This window comes from Elephantulus edwardii, unplaced genomic scaffold, assembly GCF_000299155.1.
Source record: "Elephantulus edwardii isolate Elephantulus edwardi_28Jun2011 unplaced genomic scaffold, EleEdw1.0 scaffold00038, whole genome shotgun sequence".
NCBI classification, from domain to species: domain Eukaryota; kingdom Metazoa; phylum Chordata; class Mammalia; order Macroscelidea; family Macroscelididae; genus Elephantulus; species Elephantulus edwardii.
Genome location: NW_006399788.1, coordinates 13,694,089 through 13,713,641, shown reverse-complemented (window position 1 = coordinate 13,713,641; position 19,553 = coordinate 13,694,089). Strand labels below are relative to the sequence as shown.

Sequence of the window (19,553 nt, the reverse complement as noted above, 5' to 3'; positions counted from 1 at the left end):
GGGTCAAATGGTATCTCTATTTGCAACTTTTTGAGAAAGCGTCATTCCACCTTCCCCAGGGGTTGCATCATTTTACACTCCCACCAACAGTGAATAAGGGTTCCAGTTTCTCCACAATCTCGCCAGCATTTGTTGCTTGCTGTTCTGTTAAATTTTGCTATTCTGACTGGGGTGAGATGATATCTCATAGTTGTTTTAATCTGCATCTCTCTTACAGGTAGGGATTTTGAACATTTTTTCATGTGCTTGTTAGCCATCTGAATGTTATCTTCAGTGAAGTGCCTGTTTATATCCTGTGCCCATTTTTCTGTTGGATTATTCACCTTTACCTTGTTGTGGTGCTCAAGTATTTTACAAATTCGGGATATAAGTCCCTTATCTGGTATGTTATTACTAAATACTTCTTCCCAGTCGATAGCTTCCCTTTTTACCATGTTGGAGAAGGTTTTGGATGTGCATAGGGATTTGATTCTTAGAAGATCCCATTCATCTACTTTGTCTTCTCCTGGTTGTAGGTATCTTTTGTTTTCTTAACTGCTGGTGCCAAGGGTGTTGATTGTGGAAGTGAATAAACTGAAATTTTTAGCAAACTCAATGTCTTCTTCACCTATCATTGTGCTGCCAGTTGGCCCAGTGATAAGAATCTTTGTTTTCTTGATGTTGAGCTTCTGTTCATCTTGAAGACTGCAGTCCTTGACCTTCTGCAGCAAACACTTCAGGTCCTTCCCAGTTTCAGCATCAAGGTCATTCATCTATACAGCAGAGGTTGTTAATGACTCTTCCTCCATCTTTGATGCCACATTTTCTCATAATGCCTAGCCTTCTGAGTCATCTCTTCCACATCTAGATTTAAATGGTATGGAGAAAAAGCACATCCCTGATGAGTCCCTCTCTTGATTTTGAACCATGCTGTGTTTTCTTTCTCTGTTTTGACAACTGCTTTCTGGTCCAAGCGTAAGTTTTGCCTGGGCACAATCAGGCATTTTGGAATTCCCATTCATTTCCAGGTTATCCACAATTTGTTGTGATCCAAACCATCAAATGCCTTTGCTTAGTTAATGAAACACAGAAAGACATTCCTTTGGTACTCTGCTTTCAGCCAAAATCCATCTGGCATTGGTGATGATGTCCCTAGTAGCATAGCTTCTTATAGCTTGCAGTTCTGGAAGTTCTCTCTCAATGTGCTGTTCCAGTCATTTTTGGATAATCTTCTGCAGGATTTTGTTTGTGGGTGATATTGTTCGATAATTTCCACACTCTGTTGGGCCACCTTTTTTGGAATGAGAATAAATATGGATCTCTTCCAGTCAGTTGGCCAGGAAGTTGTCCTCCAGATTTCCTGGCACAGCCTAGTGAGCACATCCAGGGCTGCATCTGTCCTTTGAAATCTGTCACTTTGTATTTCATCAGTTCCTGGGACCTTATTTTTTTCCAATTCCTTCAGATCAGCTTGAACCTTTTCCTTCATCACCTTGTCTCTTTGTCATACATTGTTTCATGAAACCTCTGTGTCAACTAGTTCTTTCTAGTGTAGTGGCTCAGTATACTCCTTCCACCTTCTTTTGATAGAACCTGAAATTGTCTTTTTAAACTTTGACTGAAATACTATTCTTCTGTTTTCCATTCTCAGCACAGTATGCCATGTGATTTGATTCAAAGTGGCTAAAGCCAATCCATCTCATCTCACTATGCCTAGAATGTTGATTTTCACATGTTCCATTTCATTTTTCACAAGAATTGGTTTTCTAACATTCATACAGCCCATAAATAATTATATTGTAAGAGACGTTAAATAGTTATATGCACAATTTTATGGTAAGAAATAAGACAGATGCTATAATGAAATTAGGAGATGTTTTGCCAGCATTTGACAACTACTGTGAACTAGTGGTTGGGATTTAAGCTGGTAACACAAAGGTATGGGGTTCTAATCCACCAGTTGTTCAGCAGGAGAAAGATGCACAATCTCCTGTATGATTTACTGCCACTGGAAAGTCAGCAATGATTTGGTTCTGACTCGACAAGACACAACATTACAATAACCCCTAGTCTAGAGTCTAGTACATGTGGAGGGTGATTATGAGTAGTTTCCCTGAACAAGTAAAATTTAATCTAAGACCTCAAGGATCAGTGGAACTTAGTACCACAAGGGAATGGAGTTGGAACAATTACTCTACAAAAAGGAAACAACAGATACAAAAATTTTGAGGCACACAGCCGCCTCTAGTTGCCACCCAATCATAAAACTGTGCTGCAAAATTTTCTTTCTTAAATGTTTATTGCAGAAAATGTATATACACCAAAACATCTGCCAGCATTATTTCTGCCTTTATAATTAAATTATATTAATTACATTTTTCCTTTTGTGCCACTCTTATTTTTATCTGTTTCAAAAACTGTCCTACCACCATTAACAGCAAGATTTCCTCCTTCTGGAAGCTCTGGAGAAAGGCTTGTTTCATTTCGGGATCTGTGGGCCCAAGATTCCTGATACGTCTCCATAAGTCTTAGCATCAATCTTTTCCTCAATCTCTGAGGTTCTTAGCACAAGGACTCTGGTCCAAAGGATGTGGTCTGATCCTACGTTTTCATTTTTGGTGGTAGTTTGGTGTCTCTTTCCTGTTCTGTCTCTTTTTATCTTCTGTAAGATAAAAAATGATGAAGACCACACCTCAGTGTAACTTAACATCAGGCTGTGACTTGAGTAAAGGTGTTACATCCCACCCTAATCCTCTGACAAATGTTTGGCTAACTAGGTTACACCATGAGGGATGATTACATCATTGCATAACTGCCAAACTGCTGAGAATCGTAGCCCAGCCATTCTGACACATATTTTAGAAGGGACACAATTCAATCCATGGCATTAAGATTATACACAATTAACCTTTAAAGAGAAAAAGCAGAGTGTTCCAGTCCCTTTCTGCATTGTAAAATTCATTTTCCCAACTATATTTGCAAGTCACATTACAACTTTCAAAAGTGTATGATTGATTTTAAAATAAAAACTATTAACATGCCTTTGCATATCTGTGATGACTTTTTGCATACTCCCTATTCTTGGTGAGTACAGGCACTTTGCTGGTACAGTCCAGTTGAGCTGGAGACTTCGTACCTAAATAGCTAGTGAGAAACACAGGAGTCCACAATCTTGGTCACCATTCTTGGTTTAACCAAGGCATAGGCAAAAGATTATGCAAGAGTAGGAAATAGAGAAAAGGTTCTATGCATACTCCTACCTTAAACATAGCTGGACAATGCTCCTGAAGAATGGCAATAAGGGTTGGGGACATGCTTCTGGCTGGCCTAGTAGTTGAGTGTATTGAAAAGAACTTGTTTGTCAATTTTATATAGGACATTAATGAGAGATCTCTGGTTTATAGTCAGACCAGAACCAAAACTCCATTTGTTTGCTTTGCTCCCCTGCTTACATAAGCATCACCCAACTAACTTCACTTCCTGGTTTCAAGAATTGAAACCACCCTGCATTATTACACTGACTGTGAAGTCTCCTACTTTCCGTTTGGGAGACTGATTTTGGTTGTTGATGTCATTGCTCTGGGATATGTGGTAATTGGCCTTGGTTTCACATCTCACAAACATGAAAGGCTTATGATGACTATCACACATTAATTACAGGCTTCTAGCTTTCCTTTTTTAAGGACCTCATAAAATGCCTTTATAAATACTGGAAGTAACAATTATATGAAGTGCCTAAGGCTTAGCCGTATAAAATTATTTGAAGAGTTTTCTTATTTTCATGTAAATATAAATGTCTTTAAGATAGAGAAGCTGCTTTCTGGAATGCGCATTAAGACAGGCTCTATTTCTCCATTTGAGAGTGCATTTCCTGCTGTGGTTAGTTTAAGCAGGTGCTTTATTCAAAATGTCACTTTCATCCACCAACAAATGCTCATTGACTAAACAAGCACTGATTGACAGTAGTGTTAATCACTGATGGAGATCTGAATGAAGAATGAGAAGTTATATTTGTCTTTATCAATTGCCATCAACTTGATTCCAACTCACAGCAACCCTATAGGACAGAGTAGAACTTGCCCACATGGTTTTTAAGGTAGAAAACTTTATAGAAGGATGCTGCCTCATCTTTTGCCCTTACAGTGGCTGATGAGTTTGAATCTACTGAATCACGATCCCACTAGGCCTCCGTTGTATGTGTCTTTAAGGACACTAACATCATAAGGACTGAATGTGTCATTTAATCCACAATACTTGTTAGGTGCCTACTGCATCTTATAAACTGTTATAGGTGCCCAGGATCCAATAGTGAAATAAAAAGGCAAAAACCTTTGCCCCTAGAGAAGGGTCAAGTAAACTGTAAATATAGGATAGACGGTAAAACTCTAAAGAGAAGCCAGTAGCACCAAGTGTTTTGATGAAATTATAAGCAGTTAAATAAAACAAAACAAAACAAAAACTCCACAAAACATCAAGTCCATTCCAACTCATAGCAACCCTCTTAGGACAGGGTAGAATGGCCCCATAGGGTTTCCAAGACTGTGATTAGAGGCAAGAAGCTGCACTGCAATCCAGAAGGCACACAGCAGGGGAACGATGGGCACTCTCCTCTCGTGAGATTAACTGCCTCTGAAAACACACAGAAGGGTCAGCTAGGGATCAGTTCCAACTCTACGGTACACAACAACAGTCCTTACAAAAAAGGCGACTGTGTCATGTTTCTACTGTGGAGTGTCTAGTGGGCTTAAACCACCAACTTTTCTATTGTTTGTTGCTGCTGTTATATGCCATTGAGTCACTTGTGACTCATAGTGACCCTATGTACAACAGCCCTGAACCCTGCTCTATCCTTTGCTAACTTCACTGTCTCTGACACACCTACTCTCATTATCTCAGGCACTGTATCAATCCATCTCATCAATGGTCTCCTTCTCTTTCTCCATCACTCTGCCCTTCCAAGCATGACATCTCTCTCCAAGGACTGGTCCCTCTGGCAACATGCCCCAAGTATGTCAGATGAAGCCTCAGAATCATTGTCTCCAAGGAGCAGCCTGGCTTCACCCTCTCTAGGATGAACCTATTTGTTCTCCTGGCAGTCCATGGTATATTCAAAACTCTTCTCAAGAACAACAGCTCAAAGGCATCAATTCTCTTTCTATCATCCCTAGTCATTGTTCAGCTCTCTGCTGCATAGTAAGCAATTGCGAAGACTATGGCCTGGATCAGGCTCACCTGAATCTCCAGACTGATGCACATCAGCAGACTTTCTCACTGCAATTTGTCTCCTGATTTCCTGACTGCTGGTATCAGAGTGTTGATTGAGGAGCCAAGCAAACTAAAACTGTTAACTATCTCAATCTCTTCACCATCCATCCTGATGCTGCCAATCAGCCCAGTGGTGAGAATCTTTGTTTTCTTGATGTTGTGCTTCAAGCCATATTGAACTTTCCTATTAGTAGTCAAATATTTAACCACTGTGCCACCAACTACTCCATGGGTAGTTAGGGCAGGTTTTTGTATAAAGAGAAAACTCTTGTGGTGTAGTCCTTAGTGCTAACCCAATGACCTTACCTCTAGCAGTTTGATTTCACCAACTTCTCCATGGGAGAAAGATGGACAATTTCATCCCAGTTTATCGCCTCCACACCTCATGTAGCTATGAGCTGCTTCTGACCTGCGAAGGCAATGAGTGAGTGAGTGAATGACAAAACCCCCACAACCCCTAAGGGCACACTGAGGACTGAGTAAGCTTTTGTCCAGTAAAGGACTTTTACTGCCAGTTACTGCATCATTTTACATCTCATCAACCTCTTTTTCTCACCTTCGCTGCTATTCAAGTTTCCTGACAAGAAGTTCAGAAATGACTGCGTATATATCCCAAAGGAGCAACCATATTACTTTACTCAGAACTGTGGGGTGGGGGATGGGGGAATGAAGTGATGAAGTTTGGGAAATGAGCTGGTTTGTGAAAGAAAATTCTCTTTTAAGGAAATAGCACATAAAAGAATATTATGACTTATTCATCAGCTTTTTTTAAATGAAGTATTCTGTCATTAAATAAAGAGACAAAAAAATCATGCTATCTTCTGAGAATGTTTTACTTACTCGGTTCTGGAGGAAATATGAGAGACAAGCAGGTTTTCTAAGGGAAATGGTCTCATTGTGGGTCTACTGGGCTGAGTTATTGTCAGTATCCAGGCAGCACATAAGCATTTAGGGAGACATGCTGCCTGCCTGTTTCTAAGACAGAAGAAATGCTGCTTAGGACGTTGTTAACTAGTGATAGAAACCATCTGAAGAATTTGGCTCAGGCAGTTCAGACTCATCCAGAAATGCCTGATTTCGCAAAACTACTCTTGACCAGCCAGAGGGATCCTGTGTTTTATCTCCTGTTTGCAGAAATATGAGCTTAGAGAGAATGTTTCCCCAGGTGACCCCTCCCTTTTCCTGCCTGAGAAGTAGAGGTTCTTCACATTGGCTGCAAAGTCTGTGAACAGAGGCTGGAAACTGTAGGCAGTGCATCTCAGTTCCTTGCAAAAATTATGTGCTCCCTTCCCTCCTATTCTCATAACCCCTGAGGTTACACTGTGGACTGAGTGTTTGTCCAATGAAGGACCTTTCTCACCACTTTTCACATCTCCATCAACCTCTTTTTCTTCAGTTTGACTGCTAGTCAAGCTTCCTGACAGGCAGCTCAGAAATGGCTTTGTGTACTACTTATCTCAAGGGAGCAACCATAGCACTTTACTCAGAGATGTTGGGCAAAAACTATACTATTTCAACCCTACGTCAGACATGGGCATAAAAAATAGCTACAATCCTTTTAGAAAGGCATTGAGAAAGCATCTGTTTGTCTTATCTGTAAGTTTGACACTCTTGTCAGGTCCTATGAATAAGCAAGGTCACTTACCAAGTGGTAAAACCTCTAAATTGTGAGGAGCCAGTTGTTATTGTTAGATGTATTTGAGTCAAGTATGACTTATAGCAACCCCATGTACAAAGGATTTGAACCCTACCCTTAAGCCCGTTGCTACAGTCACTATGTCAATCCACATCGTTAATGATCTCCTTCGCCATCTCCCTATCTTTCCAAACATGATGTCCTTCTCCAAGGAATAGCCTTTCCTAGCAACCTGCACAAAGTATGCAAGGGAAAGCTTCACCATCCTTCTCTCCAAAGAGCACTCTGGCACCTTCTCTAAGATATATCTCTGCTCTTTTGGCCATGCAAGGGATTTTTCAGTGCTCTTCTCCAACACCATAGTTCAAAGGTATCATTTTTTCTTGTCAACTTTATTCATTGTCCAGCTCTTTTATATATATAACACTTTTATATATATAACAAGTGATTGAAAAGACCATGGTCTGAATCAAGCACACCTTAGTCCTCAAACTAACGTTATTGCTTCTCAGTAATTTGGAGAGATTTGTGACCGCAGACTTTCTTGCTGTACCATATCTCCTGCTCTATTGACTGCTAGTGTCAAGTACATTGATTGTGGATAAAAGTAAGATGAAGTTGTTGATAGTTCCAATTTTTTCTCCATCTGTTACAATGTTATGTATGGGTCAAGTAAATCTTGAATCATTCAGAAAGCATCAGAGAAGATGGAGGAAATACACAGATTCACAATACCAAAAGGAGTTGTCCAACACTAATATGTTTTAGGAAATACCATATGCTCAAGAGCCAGTGGTAAAGAAGGAAGAAGTTTAAGCTCCAATGAAAGAATTGGCAAAAAAATTCCCCAGAAATTGAGGGGATATCAATTGAAATATTCAAATGATAAACGCAGTCCTGGACATGCTCACCAGACTATGCCAGGAAATTTGGAGGACAAATTCCTGGCTGGCCAACTGGAAGAGATCCATATTTTTCCCCATTCCCAAGAAAGATGATCCAACAGAATGTGGAAGTTATCTAATGATATCATTAATATCACATGCAAGCAAAATACTGCTGAAGATCATTCAAAAATAGCTAGAATAGTACACAGACGAGCCAGGCTTAACCATTTATGTGTCCCCAATCTCTGTGAGAACCTGAGAGAAGATAAGGACTTTGTTCCAGGAAAAAGTCTTTAGACACAGACAGGACTTGCATCTGAATTCATGGATTTTATAAACCTTGATGGCCTGGGTATTAAGCCTTTATCTTTTAACCAAAAGGTTTGTAGTTTGAACCCGCCACCCACTCCAGGAGAGAAAGTCCTAGAAGTCTGCTTCCATAAAAATTACAGCCTTCAAAACACAATAGATCAGTTGTACTCTGTCTTTGAGTTCCCTATGAGTAGGAATTTACTGAAGCAAAAGATAAATTCATGGAGTCTTCATAGTCTTGTGTTGTAAATTAATGGTTATAGTCCATGGTTAATCTGGTTACCATTCTACATAGATAACTCAAAAGACTCATAACTGGCTGAAAAGTGTCCTAACGTGGCTCCTGTAATAACCCCAAGAGGGTACAGAAAAGTGTCTCTAACAAGCAAACTATTGTTGTGTGCTGTCAAATTGGAACTGACCCTTAGCTGACACTCCAGTAGGTTTTCAGAGCAGCTGGTGGATTCAAACTATACACCTTTGCATTGGCAGCACAATTCCTAACCATTAAAACTACCAGAGCTCAATAACCAACCTAGCAGCTCGATATTAGAAGAAACTAGAATTTGCTCCTGTGATCTGATTCCTACCAATTTCCTCTGGTATTAGCTGCGACTGAGCAGTGTTTTCTTCCTGGTAGAAAGATGCCAACCATTCTCGCCTTAATGTTGCTGAACTGGCCAGCTATTTATGTGACAGCTTGCTTTCCTCCTCTGCTCATTGGCTGAGTATCATGGAGAGACCAAGTGGACCATGAGGAACAATTAAGGGTTATTTTCTCCCATTGTCACTTAACATTAGTTTCTCTTTTTGGCTTTCACGTTTTCAACTGGGTCATTTAAACTACAATTTTCACAATGTAATACTCTGAAGACCAGCTTTTCCAAGACAGTCTCCTGCTGTTCTTTTTTCCAGTATCTGAACAGCACATTACAACTTTTTTCAAATAATACAGTTATGGATGAGAGTACTCTTCTGCTTCTTCCTCATTATCTCTCAAAACTGTTGTCACCCTATAAAAGCTGAGACATACTGCCAGTTGTAGGATTGCTAGGCGGTACAGAGACATTAGAGAAGAAATGGAGTCTGTTTTACTCCTTACTGAACAATCAGTGAGCCACATTATTCCCCCCCCTGTCTTGGAGTCATCATCTACAAAGGAGGAGTTGGTAGTGAGGGTAGCTACTGTCCTATGACTTCCATTAATTAAAGTCTGTCATATAGCAGTATCCCTCAGTGTTATAGTTATTATGTCAAGTTTTCAGGAAGGTAAAATAAAGCATAGCATCCATGAGGGGTTTTGCTTTAATATTGAGTCATGCTGATTCAAAAAGAAATCATTGAAGTGAATAGATACTCTCTAATCATTAGAGCAGGTGTGTCTGATCCAAGGCATGGTCTTCGCAATTACTTGCTATGAATGAGAGCTGGACAATGACTAAGGATAACAGAAGAATTGATGCCTTTCAGTTGCGGTTCTGGAGTAGAATCTTGAAAATACCATGGACTATCAAGAAAACAAATAGGTATATCTTGGAGAGGATGGAACCTCTGTTTCACATACTGTAGGCATGTGGTCAGGAGGTACTTGTCTTTGGAAAAGGACATCATGTTCAGAAGGGTGGAGGGACAGTGAAGGAGAGGAAAACCTCAGATGAGATGGACTGATACAGCAACTGGGGTAAAAGGGGTTGGTGTGTCAGAGTCAGTGAGACTGGCCCAGGACATGGCAGGTTTCAGAGCTGTTGTACATGGGGTTACTATAAGTAGCAGGCAACTCAACAACACACAACAACAACAATCAGGGTTGACTTTTGGAAACTCTGTATTTGTTCTTACCAGTTTTGAGAGTGAACTGGAACACTAGTATCAAACTGAGATAAGAGACCAAAATTGACAGAGAGACGAAATTATTTCTCTCATACTGGGGGCATTGATGATAAGTGTTGCTGCAATTATGTAGCTAAAATACAAACCATGCCTTTAGTCGGACAACACCTAGTGTCCGCCTTCAGGGAAGTCCAGGGTTAGAAATGAAAACTCACCTCTTGCCCAGTGGGTAGGCAAATCAGGTGATAACACATGCGAGGAATTATTTGAAGCAGTCAACTTTCATTTTCTCTTAGTCTACACAGGTTCCAGTGACATAGACACTGGGGAATTACACTGCTACCTCAAAGGAGGAACCTCTCCGGTGGCTAAAGTCCACCAGGAGCCCATCAGGAGAGAGGTGAGCTATCACCTGCTGCATCATCTACAGCCTTAAAAACACAGTGGAGGGTCAACCCTGGGTCAGATTTAGCTCAACTACCATGAGAAGGAATTACACAGGGGATAGAGAGCATTAGTGGTACAGTGGTTAAGTGTTTGACAGCTAACTAAAAAGCCAGAAGTTTAAACTCACCAACTACTCTATAAATGACAGTTGTGATGATCTACTCCTATAAAGACCTAGCGCCTTAGAACCCTGTGAAACAAGTCTCCTTTATCCCTTAGGCTAAAGTATTTGATTGCTAGCCAAAAGGTCAGTGGTTCAGACAACAGAGGGCCCACAGGAGAGAAGACCTAATGAACTGTTCCCATAAAGATTCAAGCATAGGAACGAAGGCACTTTTACCCCATCCCCGAGTTACCTTGACAATGCACAGTGATAGCACCTGAGGTCCATGAGTCAGAAGCAATTGAAAACAACACGTGTTTTGAGTGTTTATAGTGGAGATGACCGAGCTGCATCTTCAAGAGTGAGAATGCAGCCAGTGGTGGTTAGGGATAGACTTCTGCTTTACCCGTCTCAGTATGACAAATTTTCCATTGTCTTGGTGTTGGGAGAGAACTAGGAAGAAAGAGTCAGAAATTCCACAGCAGACAAACAGTAGAAGAGAATTCAGTGAAAGACTCCCTGGGGCTTTGGGATTTTCCAAAGTCAAGAATTAAACTAAGCAAATTCACATGCACAGGATGGCTTGACCTGCAGGGTAAGATATTTGGGGAACTGGAACCAAGAGCTGTTTGCTCCCCTTGAGGCAGGGCTGAGACAGAAATTGTGAAGGACTAGAACAGATCTCTCTCTGGTGACGAGAAATCAGAGCCACAATCTACATGAAGGAGCTCTGATGGCATAACAATTAAGTGTTAGATTTATGGTTCAAATCCACCTAGCTGTTCCACAGGAAAAAGAGCAATCTTGTCTCATAAAGACTACAGCAAAAACAGTTCTATGGGGAAGTTCTACCCTGTTAAACGGGGTCGCTGTGAGGCACGACTGACTTGACAATGCCCAGAATTAAACCACCTCCTTCTGAGGAAAATTCAAGAATCTCGTGCTTCCTATGAAGAAAATAAGAAAAATTTGAGTGTGTCGTATACAAAATAATACAGCAAGTTAAAATTTTTTAAAAGAGTGAAATAGCATCTCAGAGAAGTGAAAGGATTAAACACAGTGAGCCAAAAAAAAGTAAGAAAGAAAGAAACAACAGTGGAAAGGCAGGATCATGACAAGAAGTAAGAAGCCATAGCTGTCAGGCAGAGAAGAAAGCCAGGATGCATCCAGAGGCTGAAACATGAGGAAAATGAGATCTTCCCATTCAGTCAGTCAGTCAGTGAGTTGATGATTCATTCAGCAAAAACTGGGAGGATGCCTTCAAGATAACAGCACTGTGCTGGGCTCTGAAGCTCCGTGAGTGACATGGTGCCAGCTGAAATGGAGTTTACAACCTAGTGACTAAGTCAGTGACTCTAAAACCCACATTGTTCACTGGTGCTCAATGTCATGATGGGTGGAAGACTGGAAGAGACATTCTCCAACTGTCTTCAGTTTTACTGAGAAGCATGAGGAACTAAGATGGAAGAGATCTGAGGAGAAATTGAGGTTGGTGATAGAGACAGTGGGGAATTCAAAGAAGGCAATGCTTTAGTAGGGAGGTTTGGAATACAGATAACAGGACGAAGGGACCTAGATTGAGACCAGGCACCAGCAGCTCTTTCTCAAGATAATCTCAGTTAAATCTCCTCTTCCTAGAAGTACAAAAGTGAAAGGTAGAAAGGGCTATAAGAGCCTAATGAGAACTGGCTGGTTGAATGGATAAGTGAATGGGTGGCTGTGTCTCTCTTTAGAAAGCTCCTGAAGGAAGTGCCTCCCCTACCTGCAGTCATCACATAACTACTAAAAGGGAAGAGCACTAAGCATAAAAAGTGGATCCCATGGCCTGCTTGCTGAGGAATGAATTTGAGAGTGGAGTAATCAGTACCAGGCTTACATCTGTGTGCCTTCACACATTTAAAGGGATAAGTCAAAAGAGCTCAGTCATGGTAAGGTCTCTGGCCTGGAAGCATCTCCTACTCACAATGAAAAACCTGAGGAAAATCTAAAACTAAACACTAAAAAAAAAAATCTGGGAATTTCCTTTGGTTAACAACAACAACACAATATCTCTGGAAGGTTAAGAGGAAGACTCCCTTACATTCATGCGTTAGTGTGTGTTAGCTTTAACCATTTCCTTGCCTTGCCTTATATTTGATCTTTGATGAAAAAATTGGTGTTCTGAGCAAGATCTATAAAGGGGATGCGAGTGGGTACTCAAACCATGAGTGCAGCAAGGAAATTGGGGGAGAGGGAGAGTCCTAGAGCTCAGCTCTTGGTCAGTTTAACCTAGAATAAAGCGAATGCTGAGGAAAGAAGGAGAGAATGATGGAACTGGAAAAGGAGTAAAGGAAAATGCTGAGATTTGTGAGCGCAAAGCTGGATTACATAAGAAAAAAAAAAAGTGTTCCTTGAAGAAGCAGGGATAATTATAAAGCTGCCAGATCACTTTATTAGCACTCACATTCTAAGCTGATTTTTTTTTAACTGAAGTTCTTCAAGCAAGGGGAAACACTCTCCCCTCCCAGGCTGCTTGGCTGAGGAGAGCCCAAGTGCTTTTGATGTCTGGCTCCTTTATTCTCACAGTCACTGAACACTAGCCACACTAGGCCTTCAAGAAGTGAATTTCCTGAGTCACATTGCTAAGTTTATTAGAAAGAAAGATTGGGCTATATGTAGGTAACATAAGGATTCCTTTTTTTTTTTCTAGAACTGATCATATTTATATAAAATTCCCAGCCTAGGGGCTCTGTGCATTTGCTCCACTTCTCAGATCAAGTTTAAAAAAGCATTTTTCCCCAATTCATCTTTTCCCAACTGTACCCTTCATCACTCTCTATACACCATTCTCCATTCTAAGAAGTGGATTCCAAAATATTTTTAAATGCCCTGAAGTACCATGGGCCATAAAATAAACTGCCCAGTTTCTAATTCTAGTTCTACTCATAAATGTCTACCTGAATGTTATTATTGAATTAATCAATGTCATCCAATCCCAGTTTCCTAATTTGTAAAGTGAGGGTATAGATAGGATTCCCACCTCTTAATTTGATTAATGAGGATTCAATTATATGTAAAGTGTTTTATCCATTGCCTAATTCAAAGTGTTTAATAATGTCATGATAATTGTGCAACAATGTAAAAAGCTTAGAGCTAAAAAAGAAAACTTTTTTCACTCAATATGCTTCCTTAAATAAACCTCAATTATGTGTTTTTTACCTTTTTATTAACTTCTTCGGAACAAATTTAATTTATGAGAAAGTCAGCAACATAGATGAAGAATGTTCACATTGATCATGGCACTATTTTATCTATTTGAGTTATGCCGTATGGAAATTTCTCTGGTAATACACTTATCAGACTCTCTACAAAATTTCTAGAGTGGATTTTGTTTGTTTTGTTTTTTCCTTCTGCGTTTACTTTTTTTATCATACTAGTTTATTTACAAAATTCTAATACATTGTTTTCCAGACCAGATTCTTCCAATTTCTCTCCCACTCCCCCACCAATAAAATTGTACAACCCCATGATTAATCTCCCCGTTACCCCGCACATCCTCATCCTTCTCCTTCCACCCTTCCCCTCCCCCTTGGATCCTCATACTCATTCTATAATAATGGTTTTATACAATATTTGTCTTGTGTGACTGATTTAGTTCACCCAGCATAATGCTGTCCAGTCCCTCCCATGTTAGGTAGTAATTTACAAAATCATTGTTCCTGTGTGCTGTATAGTATTCCATTGTGTGAATATGCCAAAATATCTTAATCCATTCAGTTGTGATTGGACATCTGGGCTGTTTCCATGTTCTTTTGATGGTGAATAAAGCTGCTATGAACACTGGTGTACAAGTCTCAGTTTGTGCCCCAGTTCTCATTTTTTTCAGGGTATAGTCCAAGCAGTGGAACAGCTGTAACTTCTATGCTCAGCTTTTTGAGGAAACGCCAAACTGCCTTCCAGAGTGGTTGTACTATTTTACAATCCCACCAAAAATGTATAATAGTTCCTACCTCGCCACATCCTCTCCAACATTTATTACTTGCTGTCCTGTTAAACTTTGCCACTGTTACTGGAGTGAGATGGTATCTCATTATGATTTTGACTAGCATCTGTCTTATTGCCAGTGATTTTGAGCATTTCTTCATGTGTCTCTTTGCCATTCAAATATCTTCCTCTGTGAAAATTCTTTCCATGTCTTTTGCCCAGTTTGTAATTGGGTTATCAGTCTTTCTTTTGTGGAGGGCCGGGAGTATTCTATAAACTTTCATTATGAGATTCTTGTCTGAGATGATATTACTAAATGTTTATTTCCAGTCAGTACTTAAGGATAGTTTGGGTAGAATGTTGAATGATCCAGGAAGTATCAAAAGAAGGTGGAAGGAGTACACAGAGTATCAGAAGTAATTGGCTGACACAGAGGAATTTCATGAAATAACATATGAGCAAGAGCCTGTGGTGATGAAGGAAGAAGTTCAAGTTGCTCTGAAGGAATTGGCAGAAAACAAGGCACAAACAGACGCTGCTCTAGATATGTTCACTAAGTTATGTCAGGAAATCTGGAGGACAGCCAGCTGGCCAACTGACTGGTAGAGATCGGTATTTGTTCCCATTGCAAAGAAAGGTGACCCAACAGAGTGTGGAAATTATCGAACAATATCATTGATATCACGTGCAAGCAAGATTCTGCTGAAAATGATACAAAAATGCTTGGAACAATATGTCAATAGAGAACTGCCAGATGTGCAGGCTGGATTTAGAAGAGGTCGTGGTACTAGGGATATTATATAGCTAATGTTAGATGGATCTTGGCAGAAAGCAGAAAATACCAGAAGAATGTCTATCTGTGCTTTGTTGACTATGCAAAGGCTTTTGACTGTGTGGATCACAAACAACTTGATGGCACAGAAGAATAACAAGAACAACAGGTTTTCTTTTCACTCTGTTGGAAAAAGTTTTTGATGCACACAGGGATTTGATCTTTAGAAGGTCCCATTCACCAATTTTATCCTCTTCAGATTGTTCATTTCTGTCTGTATTTGGCAGAAATACAGACCTTTATACTGTGGACTAGGGATTCGAAGCTTGATCCCAGTTTGTCTCTTATGAACTTTATGGTTTTGGGCTTTACTCCCAGGTCTCTGATCCACTTTGAGTTCATTTTTGTGTTTATGGACCTTGTTTCAGCTTTCTGCAGGTGGAAATCCCATTTGCCAGAACCATTTGTTGAAGAAGTTGTCCTTTCCCGATTTGATAGCTTGGATTTCATTGTTGATTATCAGTTGACCATAGATAGCTGGATCTGTTTCTGATGCTGTTTTGGTTACTACTGCTGTGTAGTAGGTTTTGAGGTCAGGGGGTGCTATGCCTCCAACCTCATTTTTGTTTCTCAGAAGTGTTTTTCTTATTCTGTATCTCTTGCCTCTCCAAATTAATTTTGACAATTTCCCTTTCAATCTTCTTGGAAAATGAATTTGGTATCTGGATTGGGATTACATTGAACATGTAGATTGCTTTTGGTAAGATTGCCATTTTCATGATATTAAGTCTTCCTATATCCATGAACAAGGCACATTTTTCCATTTTTTTAGGTCTTTTATTATGTCTTGCAGAAATGCTCTGTAATTTTCTTTGTATAGGTCTTTTGTTTCCCTAGTTAGGTTCGCTCCCAAGTATCTCAATTTGTGGTTGGCTATTGTAAATGGTATTGCTTTCTTGATCTCCTTCTCTGAGTTCTCTTTGTTACTGTAGAGGAATCCTACTGATTTTTGGATATTGATCTTATATCTTGCCATCTAGAGTGGATTTTAAGCTCATTCAAAAGTTTTTGATGACTGATGGCTCTTTAGGAGCTGTGTGGGGAGCAGGGGGAGAAAATAGGTCAAAGCAGAAGAAAAACAAAAGTATGCAAAGACATTATAAATTACCTACCCAGTCTTTTCCTTTTCAGAGAAGAAAACTAAAGCTTTTAAGAATAGTCTATTCTAAAGCAATGCAATCAAATGTATCTAGCAGAGGAAGAAGGAACAGAGGTTTGGAAGTGAAAAAGGAAATGACAGGAAATTAAAGTCAAAGTGTTGTTTTACAAGGAAGAAGGAGGAGCAGTTGTTCTTGTGCCCTAGAGTCAGAACTGACCCATAGCTGACCCTTCAGTGGGTTTTCAGGGGCAGTAAATCTCATGGAAGGAGACTGCCCATCCTTCTCCCACAGAGCAGCCGATGGATTTGAACTGTGTGCCTTTGAGATTGCAATGTAGCCTCTTACCACTAGGCCAGCATCTTATATTAAGTTCTACTGGATGTTGGGGAGCTGAAACAAAAGAGCTTTGGGCTGGGAGTTCTTTCTTACCGACCTCTAGCATATTGAGCTACTGGGACATAGTTAGTAGGGAATGCCGCTCACTCACAGGCCTCTCTGGTGCTTCAAATCCACCAGTAGATCCAGGAGAAAGAAAGACTGACAGTCTCCTCTCGTGCAATTTACCGCCTTGTAATCCCAGTGGAGAGTTAGCTGGGAGCCAGTTCCAGTTCCACGGCAGTGAGTTTTGTTTATTGGGGTGCGAACTGAAAAGTTGTTAGTTTGTCGAAGAAAGATAGGCAGTCTCTTCCCATATATTTACAGCCTCAGAAACCCAGTGGAGTTTGTCCATGAGCCTGAGCTGGCTGGACAGCAATGAGATAGCACCACTACATCTATCACATTTATGAAAATCTCTTCAATCTTTATTTACTTTTTAAAAATTGAATAGGTGGTAAAATAATTCCTAAAACTGTTCTAGCTTTAAGATTCCATGGTTTGTTTTTCTACCCTGTAATAGTCATTGTATAAGATATAAGGAAGTCCAAGAATCAGTTTCTGTCTAGTGTAAATGAATAGATTAGATTTGTTTAGATAAAGGGTCTTTTATACACAGGACATTACCAAAAAGGAAAAAAATTAGACTTAAAAATGAATAATAAGTTTGAAGGTGAGCTTGGTTAAAATGAAGTAGGAAAAAAATATTGTTAATACAGAGAGTAGGCTGTGGACGGTGGAGGTCCCCTCTGGATGTCAAGCAGTTAGGAGCTGTTAGGGCACTTGGAGAAACTTTACTGATACAAATGGTTATGCACCAGGTTGCTGAGAGAAAGATTGGTGATTCAAGCTCACCCAGTCACTGCACTGGAGAAAGTCCTGGTTACTTCCTTATCTGCTTCTATCTGTAAAGACTGCAACTTAGAAAAGCCTGTGGAGAGAGCTACTCGGTCATATGAGTTCACTGTGAGTTGAAATCAATTTGATGGCACCTAGCAAAAGCAGGGAGGACTGAGCAGGAGAGTGTTCTATAATATCAAAGGGAATTAGCAAGAACAAGTGTGTCAGAAGCAAGCAAATGTGGCCAAAATTTGGCAAAGCCAATACTTCGTATATCTGGGATCCTCATTCAAAATGCACAATTCAGTATTCAAGGAAGAAGAAATTGTCATTCCATAACTATTTATACTATGTGCTTATCAGACTACAATAACAATGGAAGAAAATAATCAGGTAAACTGATTTTAATATTAGGAGCTCTGATGGTGTCATCCATAGGGAGATGCACTGACAACTCACAGGTCGTTCTTCTCTGGTGGTTCAAATCCAACAGCTGATCCAGGGAGACAGACAGGCTATTTCAGTATAGATTATTTTAATGGATATATTTTTTTTAAAAAGCAAAACTAATTGTTTCTTAGACTCAGCCTGTATTTCATGTTTTTCCTTTTGAGACTTCACAGCAGACCCTAACATTGGGCTTCTTCTATTTTGCCCATTTGGCCGTGTTACACCCGGACCAAGTCAGAAAGGAATCTGAGACTTTTACAATGGAGTGACATTTACATGGGCCAATCGTTTAGTCGATTGTGAATATTCAAGTGCATTTTTAATTATGTGAAAATGTTTTAAAGATATTTGGTTTGCACGCTAACTGGTTTGCAAATAACAAGTATTTGTTTGTGTGTTTTCTTCCAGGTTCCTTCTTCCCTGACTCCAGGCCCTCGGAAACTGTTTTTAAAATAGCATTTTGGCTCGGATATCTAAACAGCTGCATCAACCCCATCATATACCCGTGCTCCAGTCAAGAGTTTAAAAAGGCATTTCAGAATGTCTTGAGAATCCAGTGTCTTCGCCGAAAGCAGTCTTCCAGGCATGCTCTGGGCTATACGCTACACGCACCCAGTCAGGCCCTCGAGGGGCAGCAAAAGGACATGGTGCGCATTCCAGTGGGCTCTGGAGAGACCTTCTATAAGATCTCCAAGACCGATGGGGTCTGTGAGTGGAAATTTTTCTCTTCTATGCCCCGTGGATCTGCCAGGATTACAGTACCCAAGGACCAATCAGCTTGCTCCACAGCCCGGGTGAGAAGTAAAAGCTTTTTGCAGGTCTGCTGTTGTGTGGGGCCCTCGACCCCCAGCCTGGAAGAGAACCACCAAGGTCCAACCATTAAGATGCACACCATCTCCCTCAGTGAAAATGGAGAGGAAGTCTAGAGAACAGGAAAGGTCAGAAGAGAGGAGGAATAATCTTGGGTATCCACTCCACTTCCCACTCACAAGGCCAGTTCATTTTTCCTGAATGACCAGACAGGACCATCAGAGGAAAGGACCAGCCGGGAGTGAGATTGGGAGGGAAGCAGGGGGTAGAGCGCAGGGAAAGAGGATGATTGTCGCACAACCAACCAGTTCGAAAGGATGACAAACGGCAATTCCTTGCTGCAAATCCTTTTTCGGTCATCCTCTGAGCCTGCCTTTCATGCCTGCCCCTTTCAAGGGAAAACACCATGGGAAACAGAAGTCCATACACCATCCAGAAAACTATAAATATAGGATTATGATTTCATCATGAATATTTTGAGCTCACATGCTAAGTTTGGAGTTATTTCTTGATGGCGTGAGGGAAGTTTATTTTCGGGCAAAACTCTATGACAGCCACATTCAACATTTATGGGGAGTCTGGAGAGCAAGAGTGTTCAGATGGTGGCCGAAACCCAGGTACACTCATTTTAGAGCAAGTGTTCAAACTCCACTGGATGTGACACATCCAGTGTCTTGATGTGGGTGAAACTTAATGGGATTTATATCTTGCTGCACTTCAACCT

General features: G+C 40.4%; 1 protein-coding gene across 1 annotated transcript in view; it reads left to right on the top strand.

Moving 5' to 3' along the window:
• The window catches only part of LOC102845258 (alpha-1A adrenergic receptor-like), a 154,457-nt gene extending 135,500 nt beyond the window's left edge, over positions 1–18,957 (top strand). Inside the window, exon 2 of the mRNA XM_006884857.1 lies at positions 18,428–18,957. Within this exon, the coding sequence (XP_006884919.1) occupies positions 18,428–18,945 (518 nt within the window). The 3' untranslated portion in view covers positions 18,946–18,957. The remainder of the gene's footprint in view (positions 1–18,427) is intronic.
• The last annotated feature ends 596 nt before the right edge of the window (positions 18,958–19,553 follow it).